This window comes from Xylocopa sonorina, chromosome 10 (genome assembly GCF_050948175.1).
Source record: "Xylocopa sonorina isolate GNS202 chromosome 10, iyXylSono1_principal, whole genome shotgun sequence".
Lineage (NCBI taxonomy): Eukaryota > Metazoa > Arthropoda > Insecta > Hymenoptera > Apidae > Xylocopa > Xylocopa sonorina.
In genome coordinates this window covers 7,191,081-7,211,337 of record NC_135202.1, presented here as the reverse complement: position 1 = coordinate 7,211,337, position 20,257 = coordinate 7,191,081, and the positions used below count along the sequence as shown (strand labels likewise).

General features: G+C 43.0%; 1 protein-coding gene across 9 annotated transcripts in view; it reads right to left on the bottom strand.

Annotated features, from left to right (window-relative positions):
• Positions 1 to 20,257, bottom strand: part of Mical (Molecule interacting with CasL) — a 65,675-nt gene that overhangs the window by 13,473 nt on the left and 31,945 nt on the right. For 6 of the 9 annotated variants that reach the window (XR_013102383.1, XM_076902564.1, XM_076902563.1 and 3 more), the window contains exons 2-18: positions 8,555 to 8,900; positions 8,088 to 8,412; positions 7,454 to 7,812; positions 7,102 to 7,359; positions 6,791 to 6,993; positions 6,578 to 6,711; positions 6,222 to 6,469; positions 6,016 to 6,138; positions 5,166 to 5,393; positions 3,913 to 4,152; positions 3,087 to 3,228; positions 2,761 to 2,882; positions 2,488 to 2,712; positions 1,771 to 1,930; positions 1,518 to 1,678; positions 1,238 to 1,440; positions 995 to 1,176 (exon numbers count right to left, since the gene is read on the bottom strand). Coding sequence is in view for 8 of the 9 variants with exons in the window: in XM_076902564.1 (XP_076758679.1) it covers positions 995 to 1,176; positions 1,238 to 1,440; positions 1,518 to 1,678; positions 1,771 to 1,930; positions 2,488 to 2,712; positions 2,761 to 2,882; positions 3,087 to 3,228; positions 3,913 to 4,152; positions 5,166 to 5,393; positions 6,016 to 6,138; positions 6,222 to 6,469; positions 6,578 to 6,711; positions 6,791 to 6,993; positions 7,102 to 7,359; positions 7,454 to 7,812; positions 8,088 to 8,412; positions 8,555 to 8,842 (3,601 nt within the window). In the remaining variant the exon portion in view is untranslated. The remainder of the gene's footprint in view (positions 1 to 994; positions 1,177 to 1,237; positions 1,441 to 1,517; positions 1,679 to 1,770; positions 1,931 to 2,487; positions 2,713 to 2,760; positions 2,883 to 3,086; positions 3,229 to 3,912; positions 4,153 to 5,165; positions 5,394 to 6,015; positions 6,139 to 6,221; positions 6,470 to 6,577; positions 6,712 to 6,790; positions 6,994 to 7,101; positions 7,360 to 7,453; positions 7,813 to 8,087; positions 8,413 to 8,554; positions 8,901 to 20,257) is intronic. The other 3 variants (XM_076902565.1, XM_076902569.1, XM_076902568.1) reach the window with 2 other exon arrangements.

Below are 20,257 nucleotides of genomic sequence, written 5' to 3'. Positions count from 1 at the left end.
TTTCAAAAAGCACCAGCGTATCAGTGACACTCCCAGGTTCCATAGCGCCACAGAGATATCATCAGGATTACACGTATTGAAATGCACCAGAACAACATGCAGTGCTGTTCCAGTATTGATACCGCCTGCCAATGCCGTTCATTCAACAATTTTTTCAGCAGTGGCTTACAATGACATTTCCCCATCAACATTATAAACAAACATTAAAAATACCAGAACTAAACAGTTTATTCATTTTGATTCTAAAATAGATTAACATGAAACAAAGATATAAGATTATACTTGTTTTTATTCTTTTTTATAACCTAAATCGATACAGCAATTGTTGGCTGTAAGTGAAAATGTAAAGTAACATATGTAAATATAAATAATAAATACTACATATTGTGCAATATTAATAGAAAAAGAGTTTTTGAACCTTTATTCATCATACCTGTATCATCATATTATATATCATTTTTATATTTCCCACTTTAAAGATAAGAGAGAGAAAGATATATACGAAAGCTATAAGAAAGAGTGAGACAGATGTTACCTACTCTATTGGAGAACCCCTGGCGCCATCTCTGTGAAAAGTGCTCAAACTGGTCGCTCAGCATTATCGACAGCGAAGTAAACTACTGAGAACTACTAGCGCCATCTCTTAGAAGGGCGCTGAAGCTAGGTCGGTAATTAGTTTCACTACTCTCCTCAGAGATGGCGTTAGTAGTTTTTGAAGTTCACTTTGCTGTCGATAATGCTGAGCGACCAGTTTGAGCACTTTTCACAGAGATGGCGCCAGGGGTTCTTCAGTAGAGCAGGTAACATATGTCTCACTCTTTCTTATAGCTTTCTTATATATCTTTCTCTCTCTTACCTCTAAAGCGGGGTATATCAAATAAATTAAAATAAAACTATTCGACTGTACATCCCGACAACAAAACTTTGTCACAATAAGAGCACTGTGATGTCACTTGGGGTAATAGTAAATGACAGATGATGATAATAATTATACCTTCATTTGTATATTCATCGCTGGAATCTTCGTACTCGTTGCTTCCTGTGTCAGACTGTTCCATTGCAGCGTGTGGATGAGAATATCGTAACGTCCAATTTTTGGCGAGTTCAAGAGTTCCTTCGGTCGTCAACGGTTGATCTATCGCCTCTTCGAAAACCTCGTTGTCTTCGTCTGAATCGCTGTTGAAATATCGAGGAACTTTAAAAGCCTGTTACACCGAGACAGCTGAACGTAACTGACCTCATATCTGAAATATCATCGCTGGAGCCCATTTCTGCAGTGGAAGCACCGAAATTCCTATCTGTCCATTCATCCTCGTCCATTTGACTTTGGGGTTCTTCAGCGTCCGATATTCCTGCTAGATTCTCGAATTCTATTCTTTCTGGTGTTTGTCCACGATCTAGTAAGTCGAGGCCAACAACGCCTTCCAGAGGAGTCTTCGCCTGAATACGATATAAATAACAGTTTACAATCTTGATTAATAGAAGATTATGTAGTAGAATCAAGATTCGAATCACACCTTGTCTGGTGTTTTAAGGTGTACAGGTGTGGCTGGTATGTTCTCTTTGTTCACCGTAGTTTTCTTTTTCTCTACACGAGTCTTTAACGTTCCAGAGAAACCAAAATGTTGCATACAGTAAAACCTCCCACCATTTTTATCCCGATCAAACGTATGATTTCCTACAACCGAAGATTACAATTAATAAAAACAATTAATAAAAATTCAATCGCTATGCGATAACCGATTTGAAATTTCGAAACGAAGATTCAACCTATTCTCAGCGAGATAGAGCAATATTCGCAGCGAAAACAGCCTCGATGAAAAAATTTCCCTTCAGCACTAAGTCTCTCCATTAAGTAAACTCTCTTATTGCAAAAATGACACATCTCCGAGCCTCCTTGCGCAGGTAACGTTATCGTAGGTTTAGTATTCTGTAAGAATAGTAGAGAAGCAGAGTAGTAATAATTAATTTCACGCTTTTAGTACAAAAGAATCTTAGTCAGCACATGTGTTTCATTTCTCAAACGAGATTGTATAATATCTTGTAACACAGTTAAATATTAATTGTGTCACGTTGCACAGTTAGAAGACACATGAAATTAAGTATCAACGTAAGTACCATTAGAATCGCGGACATTTTAGTTCAGTTATGATGTTTAGTTAGGAAAGTTGGATACATAGAGAAAACTTATTTAATGGTAGTTATATTCATGTACATATAAGGTGACCAGACATCTGCGCCTGTCCAACATTTCATTGTAAAACATCTGGTCACTTTATGCATATACATCATACCAACCATTCACTGAAATGTGTCTTTTATGTCCTATCGAAAATAACAAATACAATTTACGAATACGTAGGTACACAGATACGAGACGATCCGCACCGATGAAGCTATACGATAAATGCAATGAACGTCACAAGGACATCGAATATCCTGCTGACTATATCCTCCAGTACTGAACCTTTGTAACATCGTATTTACCGATTTTTGCACCTTGGGTCCCGTGTCCTGATTTTTATTTGAAAATTGCTCGGCCATAGCCGAGACTTTATTGTGCCCGAGCACATTACCCTCTTTGATCTTCCTGTCAATACTCCTCAGGGTATTGTCAATATCAGCGTACTTACTATCTGTCTCCTTCTGTTCCCGTCCCTTCTTCTCCATCTTGATTTGTCGAGCTAAAAACTGAATGAAGCATATACACATCTGAAAAAGATTGATTATTCGGTACTCTTCAATCATTCATATGCCAACCTGTTCTCGACTCCACTTAGGAACTCGTTCTACTTTGTCGTGTCGGACCGAGCGGCTCGTCTTACTCTCCTCGATTTTCTTCTCGATTTCCTTTACATTCCAATCGGTCTTTTCGATTTTACCTTCGCAACGAAACAACAGCGCAATTGTATATTCTCGAATCATACGTAAGAGCACAAAAAAGTGAAGGAGGCTTATAAGAAAAAATTAAAGTATACGTATTAAGGCAATAGCGCGATTGTAATAAATGCTTGAAAAATGGGCGATCTAATTATATATGTATATGTAATAAAATTTAGAGTATAACAAGTAAGACGATGACAAACCAATGGCACGTAAGAGATCTCTGGGTTTTTTCTCAGCCGGAGCAGATCCTTTTAGCTTGTCTTCGATACTTTTTATTCTGCCGGAGAACTCTTCGTCTATGCTATTTCTATGATGGCCAGCGTGTATCTTCGGTTCTCTGTCCTAAAAACAATTGAACGGTGTGAAATAAATTCGAATACGCAAACGATAGGCTAGACGATCACAGATTTGTAAAATTTGTAAGAACAAAAGCGAAAAATGCACCATAATTCTCTCGTATCACAGTACATACATGGAGAGACACTAAGAGAGAAAGAAAAAGAAAATAAATGCAGTTTATGTACATATGAATAATTAGTGTGTCATATTTTATATTCGTTACAATGTGTAGTGTTATTGTTATATCTGTTTAAGAATACGTAAGCGCCCGCAATCGATGCTGTGAACATCCCTTCAGTTTCAAAACAGTTAGTGGTATAATCGAGGAATCGTTTCTTGCATCCCTCAATATCAGATGCATAAACGTCATGCATGTCATTTAAAATTTCATATTGCTCTTATACAGTTAGTTAACACACGTTCGTCTTTTTTATGTGCAATAAAGTATCACCAAATAATTTGTCGCACACGATTAGTACGTAGTCAGTTCTAGTAGAACAGTTCTTTTTCAATGTTATGTTAAATGCCTGTTGTTATATTGTTTATTCTATTATTGAAAAAAAAAGAAAATATATATAAACATCTTCATGGCCCCCGTTTAATCGTTTGTTAAGTTAACTCCAAAAGTAAATGTGAAAAGAAACAATGACATTGTACACTCCTGAAATCATTCATTCTCTAGCTTACTGGATATAATATTTTCTGCTCTAGAGATTTCACTCTATCCTTGAAATTCGGTGCTGTTTGGCGGTACAAGAATATCGAATAATCTTCGAACGGCTCGTCTTTCTCACGTTTCGCGTTCGCTTGCAGCATCTGCATACTTTTGTAGAATTGCTGCGTGGCCATGTTTCGTAAATATTGCCGTCTCCTCATACGTTCCACGCGATTTTTCTCTATCTCCGCGAGTCTCCTCTGCCTTTCCTCCTTCACGATCACCGTGAAATCGTACAGCGCAATTAGTTCAGTTTATCCAGACAGTTACTGTCAGCTTAATTCCCATTCGACAATCAAATAAAACTTTCACAACGTATGTACAACTTATGTTACGTGGTTTGCTAGCTATTAAACTCGTAATGATCAACAATGGACAAGAACGATGCAAATACAGGGGTGGTAAGATCGGGGGTTTCTTCAACTCTAGCTTGACTAACGATATTCTTTATCTCACAACAGACAATACTTCTGGGGACACGAATGATTGTATCTATTGTTTAACATTTAAATTATCTTCGTTTTTCTTCTCTAATGGATCACTAAACAACTAGGAGAGTGTTTTATGCAATCTATTTGTTCTGAAGAAATTTTGTTTAGTAGTATATGACGAATACAGAAGCTGGCGTAGCAAATATATTATATGTGTAACATATATATAGATATTATAGAAAAAGTTTACAACATAACCGATAGTTTCTGTAATGTTCCACTGATACTTTCGTCGAGTACACTAAGGGATCAGAACGCAACGACTTCCTTCTGCATCATGGTAATGGTAACTCCAATAATAAAGACTAACAACGACGCGATTATCCCACGATACATAAGTGCTTCAATCTTCTGCCACCGTGACTACAGGATATAAGCATTGTAAGTTTTGTGCGTGAGATGTTAGTGTTCGATTCTGAACCCCTTATGGAATATCTTTACAGGTAGAACAGTGCAACTTAAATAGAAAATGAAGAGAACCATTCCATAAAGCGTTAACTGTGATTCAACCCTTTGCATTCTTTGCGTACTCTGAAAATCCTTCGACCATCGATGCGAAGGGTTGAGTTTGATATTAAATGAGAAAAGTATGTTTTTCAACCCTGGATGATTTGCTATCCAAAAAGCTTCCAAGAACGTGTAATTAAAAATTTTGGAAGAAAAATGTTCTGCATTTTTCACAATGTTAATGATGGATACTTGATGATTCGATCGAATGAAAAGAAGACACTTACCACTGTCGCACCCATCTTCTCGGTGCTCCGTCTCTTTCGAGAACGTCGGCTAATCGTGTCCCCTTTCTTATCCGCGGGGCTTACATTTTCGTTATGTCGCGATCGTGAGTGTCTTGTTCTCGTTCCGCTATCTTGCCTGACGATACGGTCAATTAGCTGAACTTTTTGGTCCGCTGTTAATTGGCTCAATTGCTTACTATGTGCCGGCCTGTCTTCGTTTTCAGATTCCTTTACAAAAGACGATCAAATGCAATCGTTATACAATCATAGGGGACAGAAAAAAAATGAAAAGAAAAATAATAATAACAAATAGATGAGAAACAAGAATGAACAAAGCCGCTACTTTGACAGATACCACTTAATTGTAAAACGGATTAATGGTTAGTGACTTCTCGTTAACTTTACTATTGCTCGACTGACAACACTCGTGGTCCCTATTGAAATGACTTGGTGGTTCGAATACTTTCTTCAATGATGATGCAATTATATTGTTCTCAAGTTTATTCCTTATCCAGTTTATCGCAACTTTCTCATCCGCTTCTGCAATATTTTTGCTCAACGGTATTCTGTTATTATTATGATCTAACGATTCGACGGTGATTTGTCGCGAAAATAATCGAGGAACGGGACGTGATAATGATTCTGATCCTCTGTCGTGTGATAGGCTACGATTCCATTGGGACGTAGGATCGGGCGTTCGTGGACGAGGATGGATCTCGTTTGTTAAGAGGTGTTCTGGCGACTGTAAACGTTCGTGCGGTGATATCGGACATGATACTGAATACTATAAAATACGGATAACATGTTAACGATCTTCCAATCTCGCTCGACATTCTATAGATTTACTTACTAATTTCGGATGTTTAATGTACGGAATTTCACCACGGAAAACTTCGTATATCTGTGTGAGGTAGGAAAACATGGCGAGTTTATCGGGTACGTCGCACTGAGCCATTTCCTCCCCTGTCATTATCTGCAAAGATTCGCCGTTTCTACAAGTCAACTCTACCTTCTACGCTGTAGCGTTACAACGTGCATTGAGGAAACGCAGCTTACCGGAGGTATGCCCAGTTCTTTTTCTAAAATATCGAAGGCCAGCTGATTGTTCGTTGCTGTATCATCCGGGTTCAGATTGTGAAAATCTATCAGGTTTGGACGGTATCTGTGAATGATTGCACAAATAGCCAAACCGTTCTTGAAGGAGGCACCCATGTCTTCTATACGGACAGAATCGTACAAGGCGACTTGTTTTTGCAGCCAGCGAAGCAGCGTGTCCGGGTGTACTTGCGATTCTCCGCGCAGATCTACGCAGAAACGTAGAATGTACGATTCAATGAAACTTTTTTCTATGTCTAATTATTTTCGCTACGCTGTGCGAAACAGGCTGTAGATATAATCGTATAAAAATTTACCCCGACGACGTCGTTTCTTGGGAATATCGATATCAGTCTGTACGAGAGGCTGTTTGATGCTGTCGGGGTCATCTGTGTCCAACAGACTTCGTACTTGTATTGGCGTCACAGAGGATGCGTTCAGATTAGGGTATCTTGAACAGAAATCGGGCGAATAAGTATGAAAATACTGAATAAAATTGCAAGAGCAAGGAAGATTGGTACTATCGGTACCTCGTGTGAGGATCCAATGTGTACGTAGCGTAATCTCTGTTGAGATTTTCAGGCGTAGTCTGTCCAAGTAGCCTGTAAATGGACTCTCGTTCAGCAATTACTTCTAATGGCGATACACTCGCGCCCCAGCCTTTGATCGCCCAGCAAGCGTCCAAAGAGCTCAAAAATCCTCTTGCACAACCTGATCCAGTTGGCCAGAATGGCTGCAATCATTTTTATCATACCCCATGACATATACATTTGAGAAATAGAATTCAGAAGAGAGAGAAGAACCATCTAAACTAAATCTATGAAAACAGTAGACGACGTACCTCGAGGAGGCTGTCACCGACAAGAATCATAAGTAATCTGTGACCACGACGCTCCAAAACTCGACTAGCATTCTCCGCCGCATACATAGACGTGAAGTCGAACATAGCCACGTCTGGCTGGCCGTAATGGTTCACCGCGAATTCCATATCCATCATTTGGTATTCGGTGGAGAATTCAGCCGCTTCCCTGGCGTAGAGCATCAGTGCCTCGCGGTCTACGTTCTCTTTCGCGAGCAATTTCGCTGTGTCAGCATGGTCCTGCACACAAATGGTTCAAATTAATCATCATCGTTCAGTTGTCATCGAATAATCACATCTGTACAGCTCCACGAATACAGGATATCGTTCGTACCTGCAGGATTACTCCTTTGTCTATGAGGCTGTGCTTCTTGGCAGTCATGACAAAGTAGTGGGTGTCGTCCTTGTAATACACAATGTTCTCCAGATCTATACCAGTCTCCTGGTATAGTTCCTTGAAAAATTTCTGATTGAAAATGAAAGCAACGCCGCTGATTTCTTCCACTCGCGCCTCCGCCTCGGTCCGTTTGTTGATGAAGTTCGCCGTGATGGCGATGGCGAGTTTACCGCGAAACTCTTTCCGTTTGAAACCCTCCAAAGTGTTCCTCTTGCCGTCGGCGCCGATCAACACGTCGAACTCGTACTGAGAAACCGGATGATCGGCGGGAGTGGTTTTCGCTCTCCAACCAATCTCTGAAGAAAAGATGTCAAAATCAGTATCTCGAAGGAAGTAGTTGCGGTTATCCTTATTCGGTTATCCTGACAAAATATTCACAGAATTCGTTTTGCTTTCGTACTTCTGTAGCACCAGAACCAAAGTATAATATGTCGTTTAGGGAGCCCGAAAATCTTTCTTCTCCGTCGAGATTTTAAGGAAGAACAAAACGTTTCGTCCTGGCGCGGGTCAATAAAAGTTCACGCGCGAAGAGGCTCGATCGAGCATTAGAAAGGCTGGATTTACTACTCACTGCCCTCTTCCTGGTTCTCTGGCGGCGGTATCAGAGAATCGAAGCTGACGCTCTCGTGGAACTCGACGCCCAGGATCAAAGCGACTTTGAGCAAGATACATTGGAGCTGTCGGATGCTGATGTGATCGATTGCGCCCGCGCAGAATTTCCCGAAGAACTTCTTCGCCCCCAGGCCGCGGAGATCTTGAATGACGAATGGCCAAAGGTGAAGGACGTTGTTTCTGGACATACGGTCTCTTTTCTCGACAACGACCACCTTGGCGCCTAACAGCTGCGCTTCTATCGCCGAACGAAGCCCACAGGGACCACCACCGATTATCAACACCTGTGCAAACAAGTAATTCGTCAATCTCCAACCGCTAATTTTTAAATAAAACGCCGCGGTCCGCTTGCCTAGCTTCTTCTTTCCTTTGAATTGAATTCAAGAAGAATTTAAGAAGAAGAATAAAATAAGATATCGGTCTTACTCTCGTGTTGGGGCATGCTTTGCCACGATTGTAGCACTTGTGATTGGCTCTTTGATCGAATTTCTTCCATAGCGCCTGCGCTTTCCACGATCGCAGTTTCGCTTTCAGTTTCGGGTAGAACTGATTGATCGTGTTGGGCCTGATCTTGAGCAGGTCACAGAGGTACCTGTAGTGTCCGAGGATGGACTTGAGAGTGGTCGCGTTGCAAAGCAGATCGAACTCCTCGTTGGCCCTCGCCACTTCCGGCGAGTTCATCGTTTGCTTCCGACTGGCCTGCTGGTGATCCATTTTCCTTGAGCCTGTGCTTCCTGTGCTGGAGTCGACGATCGTGTTAATCTATCATTACCTGCAACAACAACACATACATTTTTATTTTTACATGCGCTGTAAATTAAAATTGGATGAGATCCGAACAGAAAATTGAGGAGTGCACTCGTAAATTATTTAATCAGCCCAGCATGAAATTAAATGAAAAATTGCTACAACAAAGACGTATCTCTCAAGTTGTTAACAGCTAACTATGTGTTCCTTCCTTTCGATTTTTACAAAATGGTATTCTTTACGAACTTCACGTATCGCACGAGAATTAGTTGTAGATTGTTTAGAGCCCGTTGTATTTCGATAAACAGACTGCTCCATGCGTTCTTTCCTATTCACCTAAATACCAGGGAATCAATCGATGGTATCGCGTGTATTCCGGCGAGCCAGTCCGCGGTTTCTTCCTCCGACTGTGAGTCCTCGCGTGACTCTTCTTTTCCCAGACCGCGACGCACCACGGATTTACCCTGGAATTTACGCCGCGGCAACGTTTTATTTCCGTCGAATATTTCTGTCGGTCGAGCGAGGAGAGAGACTCGGGACGGGACGACGAGCCGCTTAAGGGAACAATGCCACGGTGGTGTCTTTTATCTTTGGATTAAGTGTTCGTACGCGTCGCGTTTCTCGCGCTTCGATAAGCGCCGAGATGGACGAGCCTCGAGTGCAAAGTGTACACGCGTTGGCGCTCTTTCTTTCGATCCTCCAAGCTAAAATAGGACGCAAATCTGGGACGACAAAATTGCATTTCAAGACGCGTTTAGAGAAAGGACACGATTTTCAAGATTTATCGGCATTCGCGTGCACCAGTAAAGATAAGGACTTTAAAGTTTGAACTTAAACTCGAGAACTTGAAAACTAAAGGTTCGAACGTGACATGCGCGCAAGATTCTTCTTAATTTCTTTGTTCTTAGTTGGCTCTCGAGTGCGAGAGCAACCTCTGATTAACTGAACAGATGGTCATTATTCTGAGAAGTAGATAATTGCTTGCGGAGGAAATCTATTTCGTTAATACATTATCTGAATGGTACACAGAGCAGAGCACGTAGCTCAGGTTCTGCCGGTGAATCGGATTACTCGATGATCGATACGTGAAAAATCGAGCGTAATTTCGCAACGCGAGGCACGTGACGCTGCTTCCGTTTGCCTCGTGAAACTGCGAACCTGCTCCTATCGATTTTCCATTATCTCACGTAGGGTAAAGCTATCGGCGAGTGCCTAGAAACGAGTTTAGAAATAACCATTCTTTTTTTGATAACGTGGAAGCTACCACGGGATTCGAACGGAAGGAAGGAGCAATGATGTCGAGGGAATTCCTCAACCCTTTGCACTCGGATGTTTCCTCTGAGGGAACGTCAGCATTGATTAGTGATTATCGAGATTAAACTTATTCCACAGCAGATTTTTGAGAAATGTATGTCTGAAATTTTTCAAGAAACTTTAGTAATACAAAATGTTGCTAAAATATTGCTAATTTAGCAATAGTTTCTATTACCAATAGAAAGCAGTCGAGTGCAAAAGGTGTTACACCCTAGCAATTATTTAATTACAATTTTCCACTCTTCCTCGATGTAATTTATCGCGCCAAGTTGTTACAATTTTAACATAATGGATTGTCATATATATCGTGCACCATAATGGCGTCCAGCGAGGGATTGGTTGCGAGGAAAGGGTAGTTCCGCGACGACGAATGCACAAGGCGATTATACGAGTTTCCATCGTGAGATCGATATAGATTTGATGACGTCAATAACGAAAGCAATTCAGACACGGTATATTTTCACTGAAAGTAGCTGTGCATACTCTCGATATTGTCTTCGAAAACTATTAACCACTCACACTGGACATAGAATCGCAAAGATCAAAGATAACAATCGGACGACAATTTCTACAAACTAGTTCGAAAAGAAATAAGAACAATGCATGAACCTCGCTTCACGATCAGAAATGCTTCGCGCAGCGCGATGGAAATCGACAGTCGAGTCAGACCGGATGGAAAAGAGCAAAGACTGCGCTCCGATCGAGGAGGCCGTCGTCGAGAAGTTCGTAATCGAGGCGAGAGTAGGCACCGCGCATATCTAGGCGAGGTGATCGCGTCCCGGACCATCCTCGAGCCACTCGAAATGTCACGAGGTGGCTGCCGACGTGCCTTCTGCGTGCCTTTCGACTCGACCACCGATAAAAGTGCAAGCTAAATGCGGAGGGAAGCCGAGAATCGCGACGACGATGCCGCTTGTGCCGCGGACACGCAGAAACAGGAACAGAGGAGGTTCGTTGCCGGTCTGTTATTGATTTACGAATCAATTAATCAACGACTTCCGTCGATACCAGCGTTACTATTCACGCGGTACTGTCGGTCACGCTGTGCAGCTTCTAATGCAACATTGTAGCTGTTGAGGCTGTTTAGTTAACGTGTGTGTTCCTTGAAACTTGTCACGAGTCTTTGGCTAAAGGAATTGGTCGATTTTTCTCAAAATAGCACTGTTACTTCTCTATTATTCTGATTAAAGAAAGAGAATAGTAATGAAATCTCCCAAATCTTAGATTCGACGAGTGGCTCGCGTGTCACGTTGTTTCTGGAAACGACGAGAGCGACGGGTATACAAAAGTGGAGGAGGCGAAAAGCAGAAGAGGCGTAGGTATGAACGTGGACGTCGGATGACGCTCGTTTGCCCGGACAATTTGCCGTAATGACCGGAACAGCTGATATCGTGCGCGCACTACGAGAAACGATTCCTCTTTCTGCCGGCGTGAAACCTTGTACGCCTCAATTTCCACCGCGTTCGAATCCCAAAGATCGTGATTACCGCGTCAAGCCCGCCATCATCGGGTTCGATCCTGTTTCTCTTCACCTTTTGCAATTTTCCTGCGACGACCACTTTGCGTTAGCAATTATTATTTGATATCGCTTTCTATTTTATTTTCATTTACTGCAATGCTTCAGATGTGCTTCGCAGAGAGCATTTAAATCCATTTCTCCTTTCTTTCAATCTACCCCAAAGTAAAAGTTTATATTTTAATAAAAGCTGTAATACTTTTTTTAGAAAATCGTAAAGATACTCCATTTTTGTACAACAAACGCTCTATCAGAGATCAATATTTTTGATATTATTTTAGAAACCGTTTTTTTCTTCCGCACAAGAAGGTAGTTGGTCTTTTATAACAGAGTGCAAGGAGGTTGGGCACAAGTGGTGATTACAAAAATGCAGAATAATTATTCCATCGTTCTAGAATAATAATCTCTCTGGTGCAATAAGAGGAACGAGTTCGAGTAATTTCCGTGTTTAAATTGCCCTGTCGGATCCGTCGATAAATGTGCGAGTCATGCAAATTACTTGGCCGAAGCGATTCCCTTAACGAACGTCACGTCGTGTCCAGAAAACACGTCTAGCTCTCATAGCACGGATTACGTAAGGGCATCGTTAATGAACTCAATCGGTTTTCGTCTGGTATGATACGGTAATTTGAACAAGGTAAAAGGGACATCGCTGCCGAGCGAGCTGTGCACGCGTTAATTAGCTTTGCATCGTCCGATTAGAGGAGCCTCTCTGCTCGTAACAACGCGGTGCGAACGAACCGCTAAAAATTTCTCCTTTAACTAAACATCTCGTTAATTGGTTCTATTAACGCACCGCCGTTGGCGAAATTTGTATACGCGATCCACATATTACGTGACCCACAATCAGCGAGTCAACTCTTGTTTCACAGTTGCTTGAGAGAATCTGAATTTGTATATTTTAAATGATTATTATCATCATCGTGTCGTAGTGAAACGATTTAATTTTATCTCGAGGAACATAATTTAATAACATTGATATAATTAATATCTTATTTTATTATCGTTTTATCGAGAATTTCCCATGCACCTGACGCGAGTCTTTTTATAAACGTTCATCGGCCTCTGTTTGTAATTACGCCTCTGCCGGAAGCAGTGTCCCTAGGAAAATAAAGAACCCCGACAACTATTTTCATCGTTGGAGGAGATGAAAAAAGAAACGCGTTCCTATAAACAGCAGCTAATATCACGGCAGACTAATAGCCAATAATTTTAATCTACCGATCGCGCATATTTTCACACCTCTTTCTATAATACGCGCGACAACCGGTCGCGATAAATAAGAAAATTTCATATACGACACTTCCGACTCGTGGAACAGTCTCACAATTTATATTTATCTGATTCTCTGCATACAATTTTCTTCGAAAGTCAATATTTGACTAGTTGCAACTGGATTACTCATAAAATTGAAGCCTCTGACGCAATGCACCCTCGTGGAGTCCTCTGCGACAGGGGCCCGCATGATTCGTCGCGAAACACGTTTCATCAGTCTCTCACGTTTCGCCACGCTCTTCTCTCGCAACGAGATACGTTGGTTTTTAAAATAATTATTGAAAAAAAAGGGAGAGGGAACGAAGCTTCACAGACGGTCGGTACCAAGCGGAGGGTTCGCTTTGATCTCCGGAGGACGGCCACAGGGGAAAGTTGCACCGCGCTTCCGTTTCCCCGGCGCCTATTACTCGGATGCACGACGGCAACGACGATGCAGCGGCGTCCGTGGCGGGAATGCCGAGTTATCGGGTCGTAAGTTCAAAGAACCGCGTTGGAAGAGCGCCGGGTGTATCGACTGGGCGCGATATTACGATCGAGGACGCGACCGTGTACACCCGAGTCATTGTACGGCACCAGGGGAAATTAGCGATCGCTCGTCCCGTTTATATCGCTACGCAGATAAAATTGCAGCTCCTCGGACTCGTAATTATCGGGCGAGCCGCGAAGATGCAACGCACGCTGTCTTGGCGAGAACAAACGCTGGGTGGCTTTGTCGGAGGAAGCTTTATTTAGGAGATTCCATTATTATTTTCTTTTTTTTTTATCACCGCAACACTTTTTGAAGACGGATTAGCGACGTCTTTTTAATATTCGCATAACGAATAAGCAGTAGCGCTATTTTGTAAAGGGACATGGCTGACCTTGCTAACTGGGAGCAAAGTTTCAGAGAAACGAGGTTTCTGTAAGGAGTGAAGTATACTATTAGAGGCGAACGAGGTGTGATACTTTTTGGATATAGATTAGTGGCGCCTTTTAACGAATGGTTGTTTGGGGTGTGCATAAAAATTCTGGAGATTTCAGGAGGAGAAGAGAAAATATTGTTTGATACGGCTTCGTTTAGAGAGAACAGCGATGAGTAGGTACGATGATGAACAACGCTATGCATAATAGTATAATAATGGCTGGGACGAAGTTATCAGAGGAATAAACTTAATGATTCATGACGAGGAGACTGATCATCCAATAAAGTCTTGACGAGAGAAAACGCGCAAATTCCAATAACGAGACACTGGTAGTTTACTTGCACGCTTCGAATATTTCATACCACTTTGCGTCTGACCATCGCGCTCTACTTGAAATAGCAAAAAACTGTAATTCAAACTTTTTACCGTTCATTTTCTATATTAATTGAATTTATTACCGCAGAGAGCAATAATAAAAACTGCTGGACAATTTACAAGTTCCTCGAATCCAATAGAACCCATTACCAAGTGGCACCACTCGACTGAAGAAATGTCCCACTTAACAATCTACAAAAGTAGAGATAACATACATCGCTAAACAAGTAGATCGCTGAAAAAAATTCCGCTCCAAATTGCTGAATCTACAAACCACTATTATCGCCATTCCTCGCCTGCTCCATCCACGCTCGATACCTTCGAATCCACCGGAACCAGCCGTGAACCACTCTTTCTCGCGCCAATCGAGGAACCAATCGTCAGTTTCCGCGATTCGACCAATGCAGGTCGCGTGTGCACGTTGCGTTATCCACGCGACACGCGTCTCAACGATTTGCCAACGAAAGTGGACGCGAGGATCGACCGCGAATTTCCTCGATGGCCTTAGGAAACCCCTTCGCGATAAACCATTCCGGTCCCGCTTGCTGGAACGACTTGCTGCTCTCCATCGGGACGGGCAAGCCTATTGAAAAGCGGCGCGCAGAAATTTACCGTAAGCCTTGTGCCACCTGCGACGCTTGATCGGGCAGGTGACCCGAATGTTAAAACGTTGGACGCGGTCTGAAGAACGGGCGCAGCCTGGCAAACGGTTCACTGGGTTATCTATTAGAAGTCTCGGGACACGGTGTTGAGCAACGCGCCGCTAGCATAGGCAAAGGTGTCGCGCGGCTACGTTTCCCGTCCTGGCTTTGGAACGAAGCCCACCGTCGATCTCTTTTACGTTTCCTCCGAGGCCAGAGAGACCAGAAGAAGAATCGCCGCGAACGATCGCTCGTGCTCCAGATTCGACGGACCGGCGCGAACGATACGCCGCGATCGATCTTAATCGGCTGCGAGATTTACCGGATTTCATTGCGGTGCGCAACATGTCTCTCGACAATACGGATGCATTTCAGATGACTCACGCTTCGAGCGTATTTCTGGAGCTTTCCTATTAGTTTTATTATCGAGTAGAAGTGACTGAAAGCTAGAGTAATTTAACTCTATTAGACAAACTTAGGATAACAATAGAAACCTCTTACTCCGTTAGATTATTCCATCTTAACGCGCTAAGGGTTGAACACCCCCGCGCAAGAGACTTGCGATTCAGGTACCTCGCGCCAGCCAAATAAAGCAGGCTTGTCTCTTTCAGAAAGGAGAATGAATCAGTCGAGCATAATTTACACGAATATGTGTGGGTACGCAGAGAGCAGACGAGACGATCGAGTATTTCGAAAGGAAGAGAGATGAATAAGATTGGAAAGAGTCGCTTGGTCGCTCGTGAAAGAGTTTCGGAGCCAAATGCGTCCGACTCTTTCTCTACCACGTTCGCGATTCCTGGATATCGCGCGTGCACCAAAAAGGAACGACGCGTATCATTGGCGGAGTACCTGTTTCCCCGTGGAACAGAGCGACGGCGGCCTTTATACATAAATGATCAGAAGCAAGCAGGGCAGGCGGTGCTATAAATACAACGGACGAGGATGGTTCCAGGCTCGGTAAAAAAAAGTCCGTCTAGCGAAATGGGACGGCATATTTCCGCGGAAGAATCCCAACCGGGGACACTCTCGCTGTTTAAATAAACCGGCCGCCGCGCAGCTTTTTGCGCGGCCGATTTTTCGCGCCTCGAACACGTTTGAAAAATTCATCGGCGCTCCTGAATTAGTAATCGTTGAAACTGGTCGTTTCACGATCGATGATCGATCTCCTCTCGATGGTCATGTTTCAATACGTGCCTTCCTGCGTTCAATCAAGTTTAGTCCCTCTTTAATTTGCTATAAATAATACCGCGTTACCGTTTACGTGATACTTTGCAATTTTTTATGTTATCGTTGCGTCAAGCAACTTATTTGGACCAATTATTTTAAATGAAATCAATTATAATTTTCATTCTCTCAAGAGAAGAAAATTTGAATCAAATAAAGATAGAACTTGCTGGATGCCAACTCACTATTCCACGAGTCACAGTATTTTCCAAATATCGATTCATCACCAACAGCCGTACACCCTAAGTATTACTCATCCCTTGCGTCGCGTCTGACCTATGTCTCATCCTTGATTTTTACTCCCTCCAACCTATGAAACGATCCCTTCCAAAGTTCCTCGCGAATTCCTTAAATGCCAGGCCCAAACAACCAGAACAGCTTTCATATTCGCAATTGAGAATTCAACGCTTCACGCTGGACTACGTACCTTGCGAATGAAACCTTTCTTTGGAATTTGAAAACTGTTACACTCGATTCCTTCGACTCTGTTCAATCTGGAATCCAACGAGCCCATTTTCCTTATGGATCAAAGTATTATTTTGAGTGAAGGTTTTTTACGTTGGAAGGAAAATTCTGCTTTTTCGAGCGAAGCGTTGGAAGGAGCAAAGACGAAGGAGAACCGTTCGACGTTAAGGTGTGCCGCGGCTGGAAAAAGGAGGACTGAATGAAATTCACCGCGATCCGTGACGAGGAAACGAGGCAAGAAGCTTTCCTGGCTGTCGAACGATGGTCGACAAAGGTTTGCTTCGGCTGTTGCTAAAAGTAAAAGTGCTGCTAAAAATGTTGCCGAGGACCGCGGACTCCGCCTAAAAATCAATACCCATTTTCAGACGGCGCACTCTCTTTCTGCCGCTTACGCGGTTTTTCTCTGACCCAGAATCGCTTGCGCCACGTTTAAATAACGATTTATACTTATGCAACTTATTCGATGATACAGTTTCATCTTTTTTTTTAAATTTACCCATGTCGAGTCGAAAGGAGTGCAAATGGTTACCGCAAAATCCACTTTATAACGTTAATTATTATACGACAGAATATCAATTTCAAATAAATCCTCATCGAGACTTGCTCAACTCTTTCCACTCGACATATCGTCGATCGTAGCATGAGTGTGGCAAATGATGGGCAGTAAAGAGAATCAGTGAACTCCTATTATACGATCGACCTACATACATAGTCGCATGAACTGCTTGCCCCCTCGATGATTCAAATAAACGAAGTCCTACCATATCAAACTGAGCAGCAGGTAGTAAAGTGTGTCTCAAAGTAAGTATCTCGAAATATTAGTCTCTATCAGTCCGTTCAATCACGAGCTCCTACCTCCGTGAATACAATCGAGCTTCAAGCACAGCTTCTAATCAGGCAAAGTAATCCAGTGATGAATCGAAATACACAAAGTACCTTCGAATCCAAATATGCTCTATCAAAGTACACGAACATCCCAACCTATCGTGATCATCCACGCATTGGCAAACTTAACGCAGCGATCCCTGATCGACATCCTTCTGAGCTCAGTGCCGATCGACTCTTCCACCCCTATCTTAGTGTCCATCGTTGTTGGATCGCACGTTCACCAGGAAATAACAAACAACGCGTGGCTACTGCTTTCGCAGGAGAAGAGGAGAGACGGGTTGTGAGTGTGCCTCTATAAATACGATGGTGGGCGAACGAGAGATGTAATCCTGCGGAACTAGAACGACCGGGGCCGAGCAATTTTACAGAACTCGTGGGCGTCGATGAAGAAGCTGTCGGTGACAACCGCGTGCGTATTCCCGGACGCGTAGCTGCGTCTCTGTCCTACCCGAAGCGGATTCAACTTTTGTTCGCCCCTGCGCCCTATTCAGATCCATTTTCCCTTTCAAAGGGACGAACGCAATTTCAGATCGGGAGGAGCCGCGCAGCTGCTCGATAATCACTCTTCAACGACCGGTCTCGACCCGATTTCAGGGTCCACGCGTCCACCAAAACGGAGTTCATTGGATCCAGAGTAGTTTCCGGTGGCGATCGGTAATTTCCAGGGGGCCAACCGATCGATTCGTCGAGGCATACAAGTCTGATACAAAATGGAGCGTATCCACGCTGATCCAATCAGCTGGTAACGAGCGAAACGGTTCAAGTACGCGAAGATCGCGTAATAACGTCTACTCTTGGACGTCCCACGGTGTTCGAACGATCTACCTCGGTCCTCTTTGAACCTCGCCGGCTAGAAGTACACTCGTGGCTCGATTTTCTTTTTCATTCCGCTCCGAGGGGCCAGAAATTGACGACAATTAACGGGCATCAACGTCGCTAGACGAGCACCAGACGAGGCCACGCAGGTTGCGGACCTCGCTTAATTAGCAGCCGTGCAACGACACCAGCGGCCACTCGCCATATGCGCAATAATATGCACGTCGTTGCTGATCAAATACGTGGGCGCGAAACCCCTTTTTCACCTCGCGCGCGTTCCATCACCCACGGACAGCTACTATTCTCGTCCCATCGATTTTATTGGACGGACGTGCCTTTCGCGGACCTGCCCGATATCGTTCGTCTGTTCCACTCGACGCTGAAGAGTGCCCGTTCGATTGTTCGAAATTTGAAAAAACAAAAAAAGGACGGGAATAATCGCAGAGGGTTGCGTTTCGAAGAGTTTGATGGAGAGCTGGGTTTGATTGTTGAATTGTGGATGGGTTGTTGGATTTTTCTCGACTGTGATAGAGAAGCTCAATTTTTCCATTTGTACATCGTCTGAAATTGTAAATTTTCCTAGATAATTGATCGAGTATTTCCAAGAATGGTAGGAGTTATTAATTTCGAGCGGCCACGCCTGTATTGTTGGGCTTGCAAGTGAATCACTACCATTTAACGTGTTCTCGGACGTAGTTCGTGCCTTTTATTAATCCAATTTTTGAGACGCTTCCGTGTAGTTAATTTCCTAAATACCGTAGGCGTCGCGAGCGTTTAGTGAATCATTTGACGCGTTCCTGACCGCCCAGTATATTCAACAAATAAGAATACTCCTCACACAGGATGCAATAATTCCTCTCAGCCTCTCTAATATTAACCTTCAGAGGGTCGACGAATGGTATATCGCGGTGGAAGTCAATAAACTTATTTCAAAAACTAACAAAGCGGATTCGAATGCGAACAGATCTCGTAGCCGACAATCGAACCGCTTTCATCTCTTGCAAACCTTCAAAGCAAAATATGAAATCTTTTTTAAGCTTCAAAATCCTAATGGTTACAAAGTAGGAGTCGTAGATGAAATTTTAAAAATCGTCCCTAGTTTAATTATGCGTAGAAAAATTAGTATAAAATGTTGTTTGGCGTTGTCCAGAGTTAATTATTTGAACACGTACAAACTCTTTAACTCATTATGCCTCTGTTTATCAATTTGATACCATCTTCGTGTGGGTGCGTACAGCCTTTGCACCCTCGACCAAGTAGCCAAGATACGAGACGCTGATAAACTCGCAATAGCACTCTATTTGCATCGTCCGAGGGTTGTCCGCCGTCGTCGACGGGCACGCTAATTGTTGACGGAATTTAAGGAAGCTCGCTAATCGAGGCGCTAACCAACTATTTTCCTTTCACTTTCTGCAAACATTCGTTTTGCTTTCATATATGCTTTCGAGCGTCGCATTTGTGTATCTGTACTTTCGTTGAAATAGCGGTCACAGTCGTTTATCGATTTTTACAGAGCCAGATAGATTTAATTACTCCTGGCTCTCTAAAACATCAATATCCATAACTTTAACGAAAGAAATCCAAAAATTCGGCGCTCGAAAGCAAGCGAAAGCGAGATCAATGTTTGCACAGAAAGTGAAAGCAAAATAGTTCGTTGGCGCCTCGATTAGCGAGCTTCCTTAAATTCCATCAATTAGCGTGTTCGTCGACGACGACAGACAACCCTCGAACGAAGCAAACAGAGTGCTATTACGAGTTTATCAACGTTTGGTACCTTGGTTACTTGGTCAAGGGTGAAAAAGCTGTCGCGCACCAGTACGAAGATTGGTAGCAAAGGGTGCGTTCACGGACCAAAGAAAGTGCATCGCGCAGGAGTTACGGACGCGTTACACTTTTCCGGGACGCTTGCGCTAGAAAATCGGTGTGCATTGCTGCACTATTTATCGTTCATTCGTTAATTAATGTA